We start from the raw sequence: 11753 nt of genomic DNA on the forward strand, positions 1-11753 counted from the left end.
ACTATCAAATATTTGAAGAACTGTCTTGTAAGAGAGGACTGGAAGAGTTCCAGGAGGGAAGATTTGTCTACCTGTGAGATGGGCTTCCTTAGTGGGTACCTCATCAGCTTTCATCATTGCTAGTATTTAAACCAAGGTTGAATACCTATCAGTACTATAAAAGGGACTGCAGTGTTGATGGAACCTTGAATTACATGGACACTGAAAGTGTCCTTCAGGCTTTAATGTCTGTTGTGTTATTTCTTTTTTAATAGAAATTCTCTTTCATTGAACACTGCAGAAATTACAGTAGGAGGAAGTAATAGGGTATAGAGGCATGACCACCAGACTGTCCCATTTCTTTTCTTATTTTCTAAAAGCACCCAGTGCATTAGCACAGTATGGGCTGTTAGTGAATGTTGAATGAATGGACTTATTGTCACCTGGGTTCAGAATTTTAGCTCTTTCACTAACCAGCCATTGGATTTGAGCATTTCATTTAACCTTTATAACTGTTAACTAATCTATAAAATAAAGAGAGTTGGAATAGATGACTCTGTAAATCTCTTCTACCTCTAACATTCTATCTGACAGATTTGTTTACTCTTCTTACTTGAAGTAATTCTGAGCTTTGATAAATTGATAAAGACATACTGGTGGTACACTTGGAAGTCAGCTATGATATTCTGGATTTATTTATTTTTTTAAGTTTTTGTGGTTTTAACTGAGAATGGTCCTTTTTTAAGAATTTAGAATTTTTTGCTATTGGGCCCTAGTCTTTAAACTTGGAAGAAGAGGCAGAAATGACTCTTGAGGAAGCCCTTTTGAAACCAAAAAATACTTTCTAGAATTGAATAGATTTTAAAATGATTTTTGATGATAAAAAATTACTGAGACACTTTGAGTTTTAGGGCTGGCTAATGTCTGTAACTTTTCTGAAAACAACTCCTCCCCACCAGTTTCACAGAATTTTTCAAAGTTATGGAGATTATTGGTAAATAAAATTTTATGTTTTCATTACTTTTTATACTCCTCCCTAATAATATCTATTAGATCCAATATATGGTTGATATTAAAGTCATTCTAATGTATTATTTCCTCAGATTATGGAATTAAATTTAATAACTAACAAAATTCCATTCTTGTAACATTTTCCAGTTTACAGTTCTTTCAGCCATATCATTTGATTCACATAATTACTAGTGAAGTAATTAGGGGAGGATTTTTACTCCCTTTTTTATAGATAAGAAACAAACCTTAAGAGGTTAAATGGCTTTAGATCATGTAGCTAGTCAGTGAGGACCTGGAATTAGAATTTAGATCTTTTGACGGTATACTAGTCAGTACACTTTTCTTCTGCATCACATTGCCTCTGTCTAGCACCTGTATATTACTAATTGATGAAATTATAGTGCGTTAAATTGTTTCTTGATACTTCACAGCTGGCAGACACACCAAAATCTGAAAGATATGAGCATGTTCTGGAGGCATTAAATGATTACAAGACCATGTAAGTTGATTTATTTTGTGTATCCCTATGAGGGAGACATTTAGTAAGTATAAGGAATAATGGCATTGTTTAAGGTTTGTGGGATTGGTGTTTAGAACTAGTACAAACCATTTTAAGCTTTTTAATGTCCTATTTTTTAGTCCGAGTAAACAGTGATTCTCAAGGGTTGGAGAAGGGAAAAGCAATCCTCTGGGAATGGTGATTGAGAGGCAGACATAACCACTATCTTGGGAATTTGGCCTATTCAGTTGAAAAACATATTTAGTAATGACTTGTTTTTATAATGCAGTCTCCTGAAAATAAAATATTAGTTGGTGGGAAAATGTAAACGATAGTGGAAAATACTGTAGAGAATATTGGTTTTAAAATTATTGTGAGATCTTCTAAGATTTTAAGATTATTGTCAACAGTTACAGAAAAGTAGTATTAGTACTAAATTTTTGATAATTGGTTATTGTTTGATATATTCTTGTATGGGCTTTCCTTTTTTTAAAAAAAAATCTACATTTAAAAAAACACTTAAAAATTGCAATAGAAAAAAAAATTTTAAGTGTTCGTGCTGGCTGTAACCAACCATTGAGTTATTTTATAAAATTTTTGTTTCTAACAAGTTGCTTCTTTTGAACTGGACAGCATTCCCTCCTTAAAAATGTTGTAATACTAGTGCCTAGCTAGATATTTAGGCCAGTTAAAAAAGCCATAAAGTGCCTGAGCAGTTACTGTACTGGTAAAAAGTACTTTATGGGATGTGAATTCTGTAATCCAATTTAGGGTACCAGAAATATATCTATTCCTATTATGATAGAAATATTAGCTCCCATTTCTCAAACCTGCATAACAGTGGAAGAATATTCCAAGCAATTTGGTGTGTGGTTCCTCAGGTTAGGCAGGGTCTAGTAGAACTAAGGTAGGTGAGGTGTTTTGGAGTAAGGAGCCTGAGGATTTTGGGAAACAGTTATGGAACACATTTTTCAGAGACCTAAACCCAGATGGAAATAACTTTTCCCTGCTCCATGTTATTTCCAATTCTGGATCTGACACACTGGAGACTCCTTTTATTTTTTGGACCTCTCATACTGGGTCCCCTTTTCCACTGCTAACAGCTGTTACTTTCTGACCGGGTTTCTCCCCTCACAGATCCACTCTGAAATAGAATTCTTCTTTTCCTAAACCTTTCTTGAGATCTTTTAAACAGATGACACTGAAGTACGGAAAAACACATTTTAGGACTAAAAAGACCATGCTTTACTCTTCTTCCTTTAAAAAGTTAGAAGTGGACATGTGCTCTTCTCCCTTCTGATCCTTTCCCTCCCTCCTTACTCCTCCATTATATCCTACTGTGGAGTGGCTCTGGAGCAGATAAGAATCAAGGAAAGGAAAGCAAAGAGAAAGAACGAGTTTTGTAGTATTGGGTGGTCTTTCATGTATAAAGGCTTTACATCTGAAAGTTATGAGTTAGGGTCTGCCATGTATATGTGTTCAGTTTTTAAATTTTTAGTTAATTTTTTTAAAAATTTAGGTTTATGTCTGGGAAAGAAATAAAGAAGAAGAAGCATTTGTTTGGGTTGCGAATTCGTGTTCCTCCTGTGCCACCAAATGTGGCTTTCAAAGCAGAGAAAGAACCTGAAGGAACATCCCATGAATTTAAAATTAAAGGCAGAAAGGCATCCAAACCTATATCTGATTCAAGGTAAAAGTTGATCTGTGGCTTAGTTTTTCTCTTTAGCTTATTTGTAACTAAAAATGTGTTATTTAGTCTCATTAGTATATTTGAAAGTACAAGTGGTAGTTACCTTGATTTGTTTTCCTGTTTATAATTTCTTGCTTAGACAAGGTACAAAGAGTTAATTTAATTTAGATGTTTATTTATTTATTTTAGATCTTAGGCTTTCCAGGAATAAGTCCTGTTGATTTTGTTAGCAGACAGTTTAAGTACTGGCCTGTTTATTTGTTTGTTCATTTCTCATTCATCCATCCATCCATCCATCCATCCATCCATCTATTCATTCCATTTATCAAGCATCTTATTATGTAAGTGCTGGGGATATAATAACAAGACAGACTTTCTTTTTGCCCTGATGGTATTAATAGTATAGTGGGAAGGAAAGGTGATAAACAAAACAATTACAGGTCATGTTAGGCCATTTCGGACATAGCATATGGGTTTAGATTGTTCTGGGATGGATATAGGTAAAGCAGTCTACTTTTAAAGAAGGAAGCTTAAGGAGGGCCTAATTTAAGATGATATTTAAGCTGAAATTCAAAGAATGAGACTAACCAAACAATGTGCAGAACAAAGGGAAGAGTACTGCAGGTGGTGGAAATAACAAGTATGAAGGCTGTGAGGCATGTTCTAGGATCTCACAGACTAGTAGGGGATGAATGAGGGCTAGAGAGCAGCATCAGGTGTTGGAAAGTTTGGGTGGGGCTTGATCTTGTAGAGTCATGTAGGTCTCCTAAGGAGTTCGGGTTGTTTTTAATGACGGGGAGCTATTTAAAGATGTAAGCAGACTGAATTATCCTTTAAAGAGACATCTTTGTATGCTCTTTGGAGAATGGATAGGTATAGAGGTAAGAATAGAAGCAAAGGAAACGAAGACTGCTGCAGTTGTCTAGGTGAGAGATTGTCTGAGTAGTGCTCTCAGTCAAATGGAGAGAAAATAGATTCACGATCTCTGTTGGAGGCAGAATTTATTGACTTTACTGATGAATTAAATTTATGAAAAAAATGGAGGAGTGAAGAAGTTATATAATGCTCAGATTTCTGGCTTGAGTAACTGGTGGGTGGTGATGTCTGTTATCAAGCCCTGCAAGAGCAGATTTGGCAAGGTGAGTGAAGCATTCTTCTGTCTCATAATAATTGAATTTGAGATTTTCACAAGGGATATCTAAGTGATGATGATGTTAGATAGAGACCTCTGGGTATGTAAGTCAGGAGCTCAGGAGAGGTCAGGGCACATGATACAAATTTGGAAGCTGATTTATAAGGCCTTGAAAATGAGTGAAATTACCTAGGAAGCAATAGCTGGGATGGGGAGGGAGTTACTGTGTCCCAGAATAATGCCCTGTTATCATTTGGAGATTTGGAAGAGGTGAAATAAGCAAGAGAGACTAAAAAGAATGATCAGTGAGATAGGAGGAAGCCGAGAAAGTTTGGTGTCTTGAAAATCAAGAGAAAGGGAAGTGTTTCAAGAAAGATGAATGTATTAAACAGTATTGAATGCTGCTGTGAAGTGGATTTAAGATGAGAGAAAAATATTTATTGCCAAAGATAGTATTCTGTTATTACTGACCTTAACAAAAACAGGGGTTTTTGTTTTGTTTTGTTTTGTTTTGGAGAGGTAAGAATAGAAGTCAGATTGAAGTGGGTTAAAGTATGATTGAATCCAGCACTGCTCAATTAACATGTCAAAACTGGGCTTTTTCTACTAATAAGGGGCATAGGCTGATTCAAAATAATGATGATAATAAAGGAAAAGTGGAAAGTAGGAAATAACCTTTAAGAAATCTGAATGAGAAGGGAGAAAGTAGAAAGGGAGGGCATGTGTCAACAGCACTCCAAAGTAGTTTTATTGTGAAGAGAGGTAGACAAATGGAAGCTGAAGAGGGGAAGGAAGTACTCAAGTGATGGCTTTTTCATAGATGGAAAATTAATTGGAAGCTATCTTTATGTACTAGTAGGAATGATCCAGTGGAGAAGAGAGAGGGAAGGTAATTGAAGATACCATAAAGTCCTTGAGAAACTAAAAGGGAAGGAATTTAGAACATAAATGTGGTAATGGCTTTTGATAGGACTTACACCCTTTTGTTGAAATTGGGTGAAAATGGCTACAGATGCTAGTTCTGTTAGAGATTTAGAAGATGACTGAAGTTATTGCTTAGTAACTTCTATTTTCTCAAAGAAATACTGAGGTGTAAAGAATGGCTCAGAGGATTGTGCAGAGAGGGAAATTGAAGGAGCAAATAAAAGGTGAGACAGTCATCTTGGAGAGTAAGAAAAGGTAAATTACACAGTGTTTCATATCCATTTGAGTTTGTAATAAAGTAGATACTGCTTTCAAGTTTTTTTTCCCTAAAGAAAAGCATACTTATTCTTAGCATTTTCAGATTTTTATCATTAACCCTTTGCTATCAGTTGCCCATTTTATGAATTAGAAAAAAGGTTTACACAAATTTTCTCATTCCTATCATGATATTAATAAGATACTCCATCTATGTTAGCTATCAGGTTTTCATTTGATGCCACCAGGAAATGGTTCAGCTTTCTTTAAAGGCATTGTCTGTTCCTTCTGGGTCCTATGTATGCATTGGTACTTTTAATCTGAGAGTACTTTCTTTAGTCCAAGAGTCCTCTATAAATGTTATCTTTCAAAAAAAGGAATGTATACCCCCATCACCTTATTTTGAGAGTTTTGATTATAGTGCTAGTTAAGCTTTTTTCCTCTAGTTCCCCAATTTTCTCCTTCCTTGTACTTTCCCAGCTTTAGTTTGGTGTCTGGAGTAGTTTTCTAGTTTTCTCCATTCACCTCTTTCTAGCCTCATATATAGTAGTATTCCTCCTTTTCCATGTTTTTTAATTAAATTTTCCTGGGTAACTTTCTTATAGCACTGAATTATTATTAGCTTGCTTGTATACACCTTCATCAACTTTTAACTATACTGTGAACCCCTTAGCACAGGGAAGGTCTTTGTATTCCTATTATCTGATACCCCCTTTTCTATGGTAGATAATGTTTGTTGAATAAATGAAGTAGATGTTCTGTATGTTGATATTTGTCCTTTCTTTTTTTCCCTTCTGTTAATTAGAGATGTCCTTGGCTATTGCTTTTTCCCCCTTCCTATTGCTTGACATTTACTTTTATGTCTCAAAAATGGTTTTCTAGAGCTTTCTGATTGTGTCTTTTGAATGACTCCCTGCCTGATATGATGAATTCCTTCCTCTATACTCTGCCACCCTGGGCTTCATTCTCTTTCTGATAAACATCATTCAAGGAGATAGATAGATAGATACTCATTTCTAAAGGCAACCTGTGTTTATAACTAAAATATTTTAATATAGATACTTCCTGGCTCCACGTGGGTAACTATTAAATTCGTAATCACTTTTAGTAATAAATTCTTGAAAGATCTCCCAAATACCCACATAGTAACAACCTAAACTAAGAAATCTTCCATTACCCACATAGTAACAACCTAAACTAAGAAATCTTCCATCCAGTATAATAGTCTGCTTTTGTTTTTGCTTTTTAACTTTAAGATGCTATATATTTTTCAGAATTGTAGTAAAGAGAACACTTTTTCTTAAACCTTTCATATGTAAATATTTCCTAAGTCAAGAAATGTATATTTAAATTGAAATGTATTATCTATGCACTTGACTAAACTTGTAGATTCAACTTTAATTTTTTATATTACCATTAATAGAAAAATATATAAGTATAACCTAATTATTATGTAAGTAGGGTGTATATTATCCATTGTCTTTTTATTTTCTTTATGCAGAGATGAAATACATAATGGTTTTATGTTTCAGGGAAGTAAGCAATGGCATAGAAAAAAAAGGAAAGAAAAAATCTGTAGGTCGTCCACCTGGTCCTTATACAAGAAAAATGATTCAGAAAACTGCTGAGCCACCTTTGGTAAGAGGATGTGTTAATATATGTTCTCAGAGAGGAAAGATGCTTGAAATTAACTGAAAAATGAGTATCTTCTCCAATTTCTTTAGAACCATGCTTTAAATGTTATTTTTTATTTTCCAGGATAAGGAATCAATTTCAGAGAATCCTACCTTGGATTTACCTTCTCCTATAGGGTAAATAGAAAGTTATTTTTTCCTATCCTAGGAATTTTCTTTTGGGGGAAAATGAGTATTTCTATTGTTATGTAATATAGTCGTTATACCATTTAAATTTTTTTGTCTCAGGAGAACTGAGGGAACTGCACATACATCCAATACCTCAGATGTGGATTTCACGGGTGCTTCCAGTGCAAAAGAAACTACCTCGTCTAGCATTTCCAGGCATTATGGGTAGATATTTTATATTCTTATTCCTTACTAATTTTCTTCTAGATAATTTTTTCTTTTTAATGATTAAATACATTCTTAGCATTCGAAAGTGATACAAGTATGCCTTTGAGTGTTTAAGAAACAATCTATATGTAGATTCCTTAGGTTGTTAATATTTATCAGGTCATTTTCTATGTACACAGAAAAGAGGTATAATGGTGTTTATAGGTTATGTTCTTTTCCCTGAGACCTTTTATACTTACAATATTTAGGTATGCCTTGCTTTAGGAAGACTTTTCCTTTTTTTAATATCTGAATCAGACATGCAAATCCTTTTGTTACTAAAAAGATCTTAAACTCAGGATTTCTATCAGTAGCAGACTTCTCAAATATTTTAGTTAACTTGATTTTTTAGAAGGATACCTCTACTAAAGCATGATATGTCAGTTATGAGAAGATAGTTTACTTGGGGTCAGAACTATGAGCTTGCAAGTTTTTATGCTTCCCTTAGTTAAATTTTTGTCCACAATTTAGAAACTGCTCATGTAAATCATACAAAATTCAGAGTATTAAAGAGCTTAAAATGTAACTTATTTTTTAATGAATTGTGTAGAATAATGTGAACTGTTTTGGCCTTTTACCCAAGCATTTTGCTAATCTTCCTTTATACATTGTCTTATTTAATTCTTAAAACAATCTTTTGAGTTGTAAGTCCTGTTACTCCCATTTTAAAGATGAAGAAACTGAAACTTGAGAGAGTTTTAAGAAACAAGCCCAGACTAGCATGTTTATTAACAAGCATAACAGAGCTAGGATGTTGAGTTGAGCAGTGTGATTGTAAAATATTTGAATTTAGCTTTTCGGCTATATTCTCCCCTTGTTATAAGGTTATAAAATCATTGAATTTCTGAGCCGTAAAGGACCTCAGAGATGATCTAGTTCTACCCCTTCACTTGATCTCTTCACAGAAGAGAAGACAGAGGATATGAGATTTGAATTTGGCCAATATCATAGAGCTAGATTCAGGGTACCCTGATTTCTAGTTTATGTTTATTCCAGTTCATTACATTACTTCACTAGCCCTAGAACTGGTAATAAGAGAACATTTATTCTAGTTCTACCATCTTTTTAAGCACATGGAACAATGTTGTATGTAAAGTAGGTGCTTATTAAGTATTTACTGCATTGAATGAGTGAATGAACTGTCTTCTTTTTAATGATAAGACTGTTGACGATATCTGACTAATATGAATAGGCCTCTTCTTGGTAAGAATATGTCTCATTGGCCTTGTAATTAAAAACTTCCTCTGATTCTTTTAAGCTTAATAGTACATTGTTAAGGAAGAAAAGCTCTTCAAAGGTCAGCCCCAAGAAGGTGATGGAATCTAACGAAGGCGAGTGATAATCCATTTATAAAAATAGCATGTATTGTTTTGGTTTGGCTGATTTTTATGTCAGCAAGGGCATATACTTACAGTAGAGTGATAGAAAAAAAATCTGAGAATATATTGTTTGGGCAAGGTATGCTTTATAAACTCAGTAGACAGTTAATGACCTTTCTTGTTCCATAGATTATCTGACTCCAGAAAAAGAACTCGTACAGGAAGATCTTGGCCTGCTGCAATACCACATTTACGGAGGAGAAGGGGTCGTCTTCCAAGAAGAGCACTCCAGACTCAGAACTCAGAAATTGTAAAAGATGATGAAGGCAAAGAAGATTACCAATTTGATGAACTCAACACAGAGATTTTGAATAACTTAGCAGATCAGGAGTTGCAACTCAATCATCTAAAAAACTCCATTACCAGTTATTTTGGTGCTGCAGGTAGAATAGCATGTGGTGAAAAATACCGAGTATTGGCTCGTCGGGTGACACTTGATGGAAAGGTGCAGTATCTTGTGGAATGGGAAGGAGCAACTGCATCCTGACTGTAGGACTGAACATTATGTTCACTGCACTCTCATTTTCTGTAGGTACAGTTCAAAGCCCTAAAGGATAAAGGAGTCTGGCTTTTACTATCTTTCTTAAAAAAAAAAAAAAAAAAAAAAAAAAAAAAAAAAAAGTCAAAAAAAAATTCACAAAAGGAGATGATACTAGCCTTAACATGTACCTGTCAATGTTATGGATATTGTCATAAAAAGATATCTTTTAAAAATCAGAACAGAGACTTAATTTTTTAAATCTTAAGATTTGTAGAATGTTTCTAGGATAGGATATTAAAAATGATTCAAATCCATGCATGGTGTTAGATAATTTTTCTAATTATTCCATTGAGTCAGTTTTTGTGATTAGTGGTTATCAGATCAGACAGATCATGTAGATAGATAGCACAAGTATTTGGAGAAACGTTGTCTGTTTTGTTGCCAAAATGTTGGAAAAAATTTATTTCAATACCTTTCAGATTTCATAAAGTGCAGTGTATATAATGCCTACTAAAAGACTGTAAAATATTGAAATTTTCTTTCAAGCAAAGTGTAAAAAATATATTGAGCCTGTAAATTGCTCTGTGACTAGACTTCATTGTCGTCTTAATATATTCTTTGCATGTGCATATATATACACAGGTGTGTATATATATGTGTGTGATTATGTGACCTATGCAATACAAATTATGGGAATGGGCAGCTTTGGAGTATATATCCCATAATTCTTTTTTCAGGAATAGTTGCAGTATTTACACAGCAGCATTTCTTCTCAGGCTTTTATTGGGTGCTGTTGCTTGCTATGTATGAAGAGAAATGTGTCAGACAAGTTTAAAGTTTAGTGTGTTCTGAAGAAGGGTGTGAACAACAGTGTTCATGGGCTTTTAGAATGCTTTTCACTTTCAGTCCTTGTAACTCAGCTGTTCAGTACCTAAAACCAATTCAAATAATATGAACATTATCTCCTACTAGAAGTAACGTTTTCAAGTTTTCATGGCACATTTGATTGTAAATGTCTCTCAGTTTTAACAGTAAGTCTGTAGGAGTCCCGTGAAGATTCCTGAAATGTCTGTAGTAACTGTTAGTCATGTTGAATAAGTGTAGTATGAACAAAGTATTTTATTGCACAGGGTTAACAAACAGTATGGTGCCTGACAAGGCTACTACTGTTTTATTACAACATTACCTCTTGTTTTTATAAAATGTACCAAGATTTAAATTGATAACTTTATTTTACATGTAAAAAACCAGTTTCTTTTATCACCAGTGTTAGAGTTGTCTTCTGTTTCTTTTTGTTTTGTTTTGTTCGTTTGTTTTCTTTTTTAGCCAAAGAGTAAACAGAAGAATATTCTTATTTTGGTGGCTATTCATTTTACTCTTAAAAGTGATTGGTGGATTTTGCCTAAAAATTGGGGAATTTGCCGCCAAAATGAAAAATATGTAAAGTGTAGTGGTTACAGAGCGGTAAAAATGTGGGTTAGTACTTATTTATTCCATTGATTGATTATTTGACTGTTTATAAAAAAAGTTGCTTTATTTCTTTAAACATCTTCAAAAGATGACCTTTCCTTGTCACATTATAGCCAAAAGAAGCAGAGAACTTCGTTGTCCTGCATTTGGTTCCTGGTTGGCCAGGTATAAATGAGCTTTACAAAAGTGCAAATTAAAAACTGTCACTTCTGTTTACCTCCACCAAAACTTGATTTTCCCCTAGCTATTAATTTAAAGTTGCCTTTCCTGCAGCTGCAATATTTTGAATAACACACAGAGTTTGTGTTGATTTTGAATGTTTGTTTATATCTAGGGGTAATGGAAAATGTAAATCCCGTGTAACCTTATTCACTCCACCTGTATCATATTATTTCATTTTCCCCAAAGTCCTTTAATTCTAACTGAACACCAGCAGTATTTTAGTAACTCTTTCTTTAGTATACCTGGAAGATGATTTATTAAGCTGAACTGTCTTTAGACGTAATTATTGTGAATGTCTGTTTTATTTTATCATGGTGGTTCCACATGGCTCTGATGTTCAGTTTGTATTTTTGGAATTGCTTTACTTAGAATTAAAACAGACCAACATTAAATGTGTGTATTTTTTAAAGAGCTAATGAGTTTTGCTTCTGTATTTGCTTGAAAATACACACTGATGCAGTAGATGACTGCTTTAATTTAGCCAAGGAGCTAAGGATTTTCCAATTCCATTGTAAATATGTTCACTTGAATTAATCTTTATAAAACTTGGCTCTCATTTTCCACTTGTCCCTCAAATAATCTTAATAATTATTGTATGTTCATCTAAAATGATCCTCTAAAAAATAATGTTTAGTCAGCTTG

The 11753-nt window shown here is 33.8% G+C and overlaps 1 protein-coding gene across 2 annotated transcripts in view; it reads left to right on the forward strand.

Moving 5' to 3' along the window:
- Positions 1–11522, forward strand: part of LOC111142966 (metal response element binding transcription factor 2) — a 65324-nt gene extending 53802 nt beyond the window's left edge. For both annotated transcript variants that reach the window (XM_022496322.1, XM_022496323.1), the window contains 6 exons: positions 1422–1489; positions 3009–3179; positions 7023–7128; positions 7249–7301; positions 7413–7517; positions 9068–11522. In XM_022496322.1, the coding sequence (XP_022352030.1) occupies positions 1422–1489; positions 3009–3179; positions 7023–7128; positions 7249–7301; positions 7413–7517; positions 9068–9425 (861 nt within the window). In that variant the 3' untranslated portion in view covers positions 9426–11522. The remainder of the gene's footprint in view (positions 1–1421; positions 1490–3008; positions 3180–7022; positions 7129–7248; positions 7302–7412; positions 7518–9067) is intronic.
- Positions 11523–11753: the final 231 nt, after the last annotated feature.

The sequence above is a fragment of the Enhydra lutris genome, unplaced genomic scaffold (assembly GCF_002288905.1).
Source record: "Enhydra lutris kenyoni isolate GAN:26980312 unplaced genomic scaffold, ASM228890v2 scaffoldscaffold9, whole genome shotgun sequence".
Classification (NCBI taxonomy): Eukaryota; Metazoa; Chordata; class Mammalia; order Carnivora; family Mustelidae; genus Enhydra; species Enhydra lutris.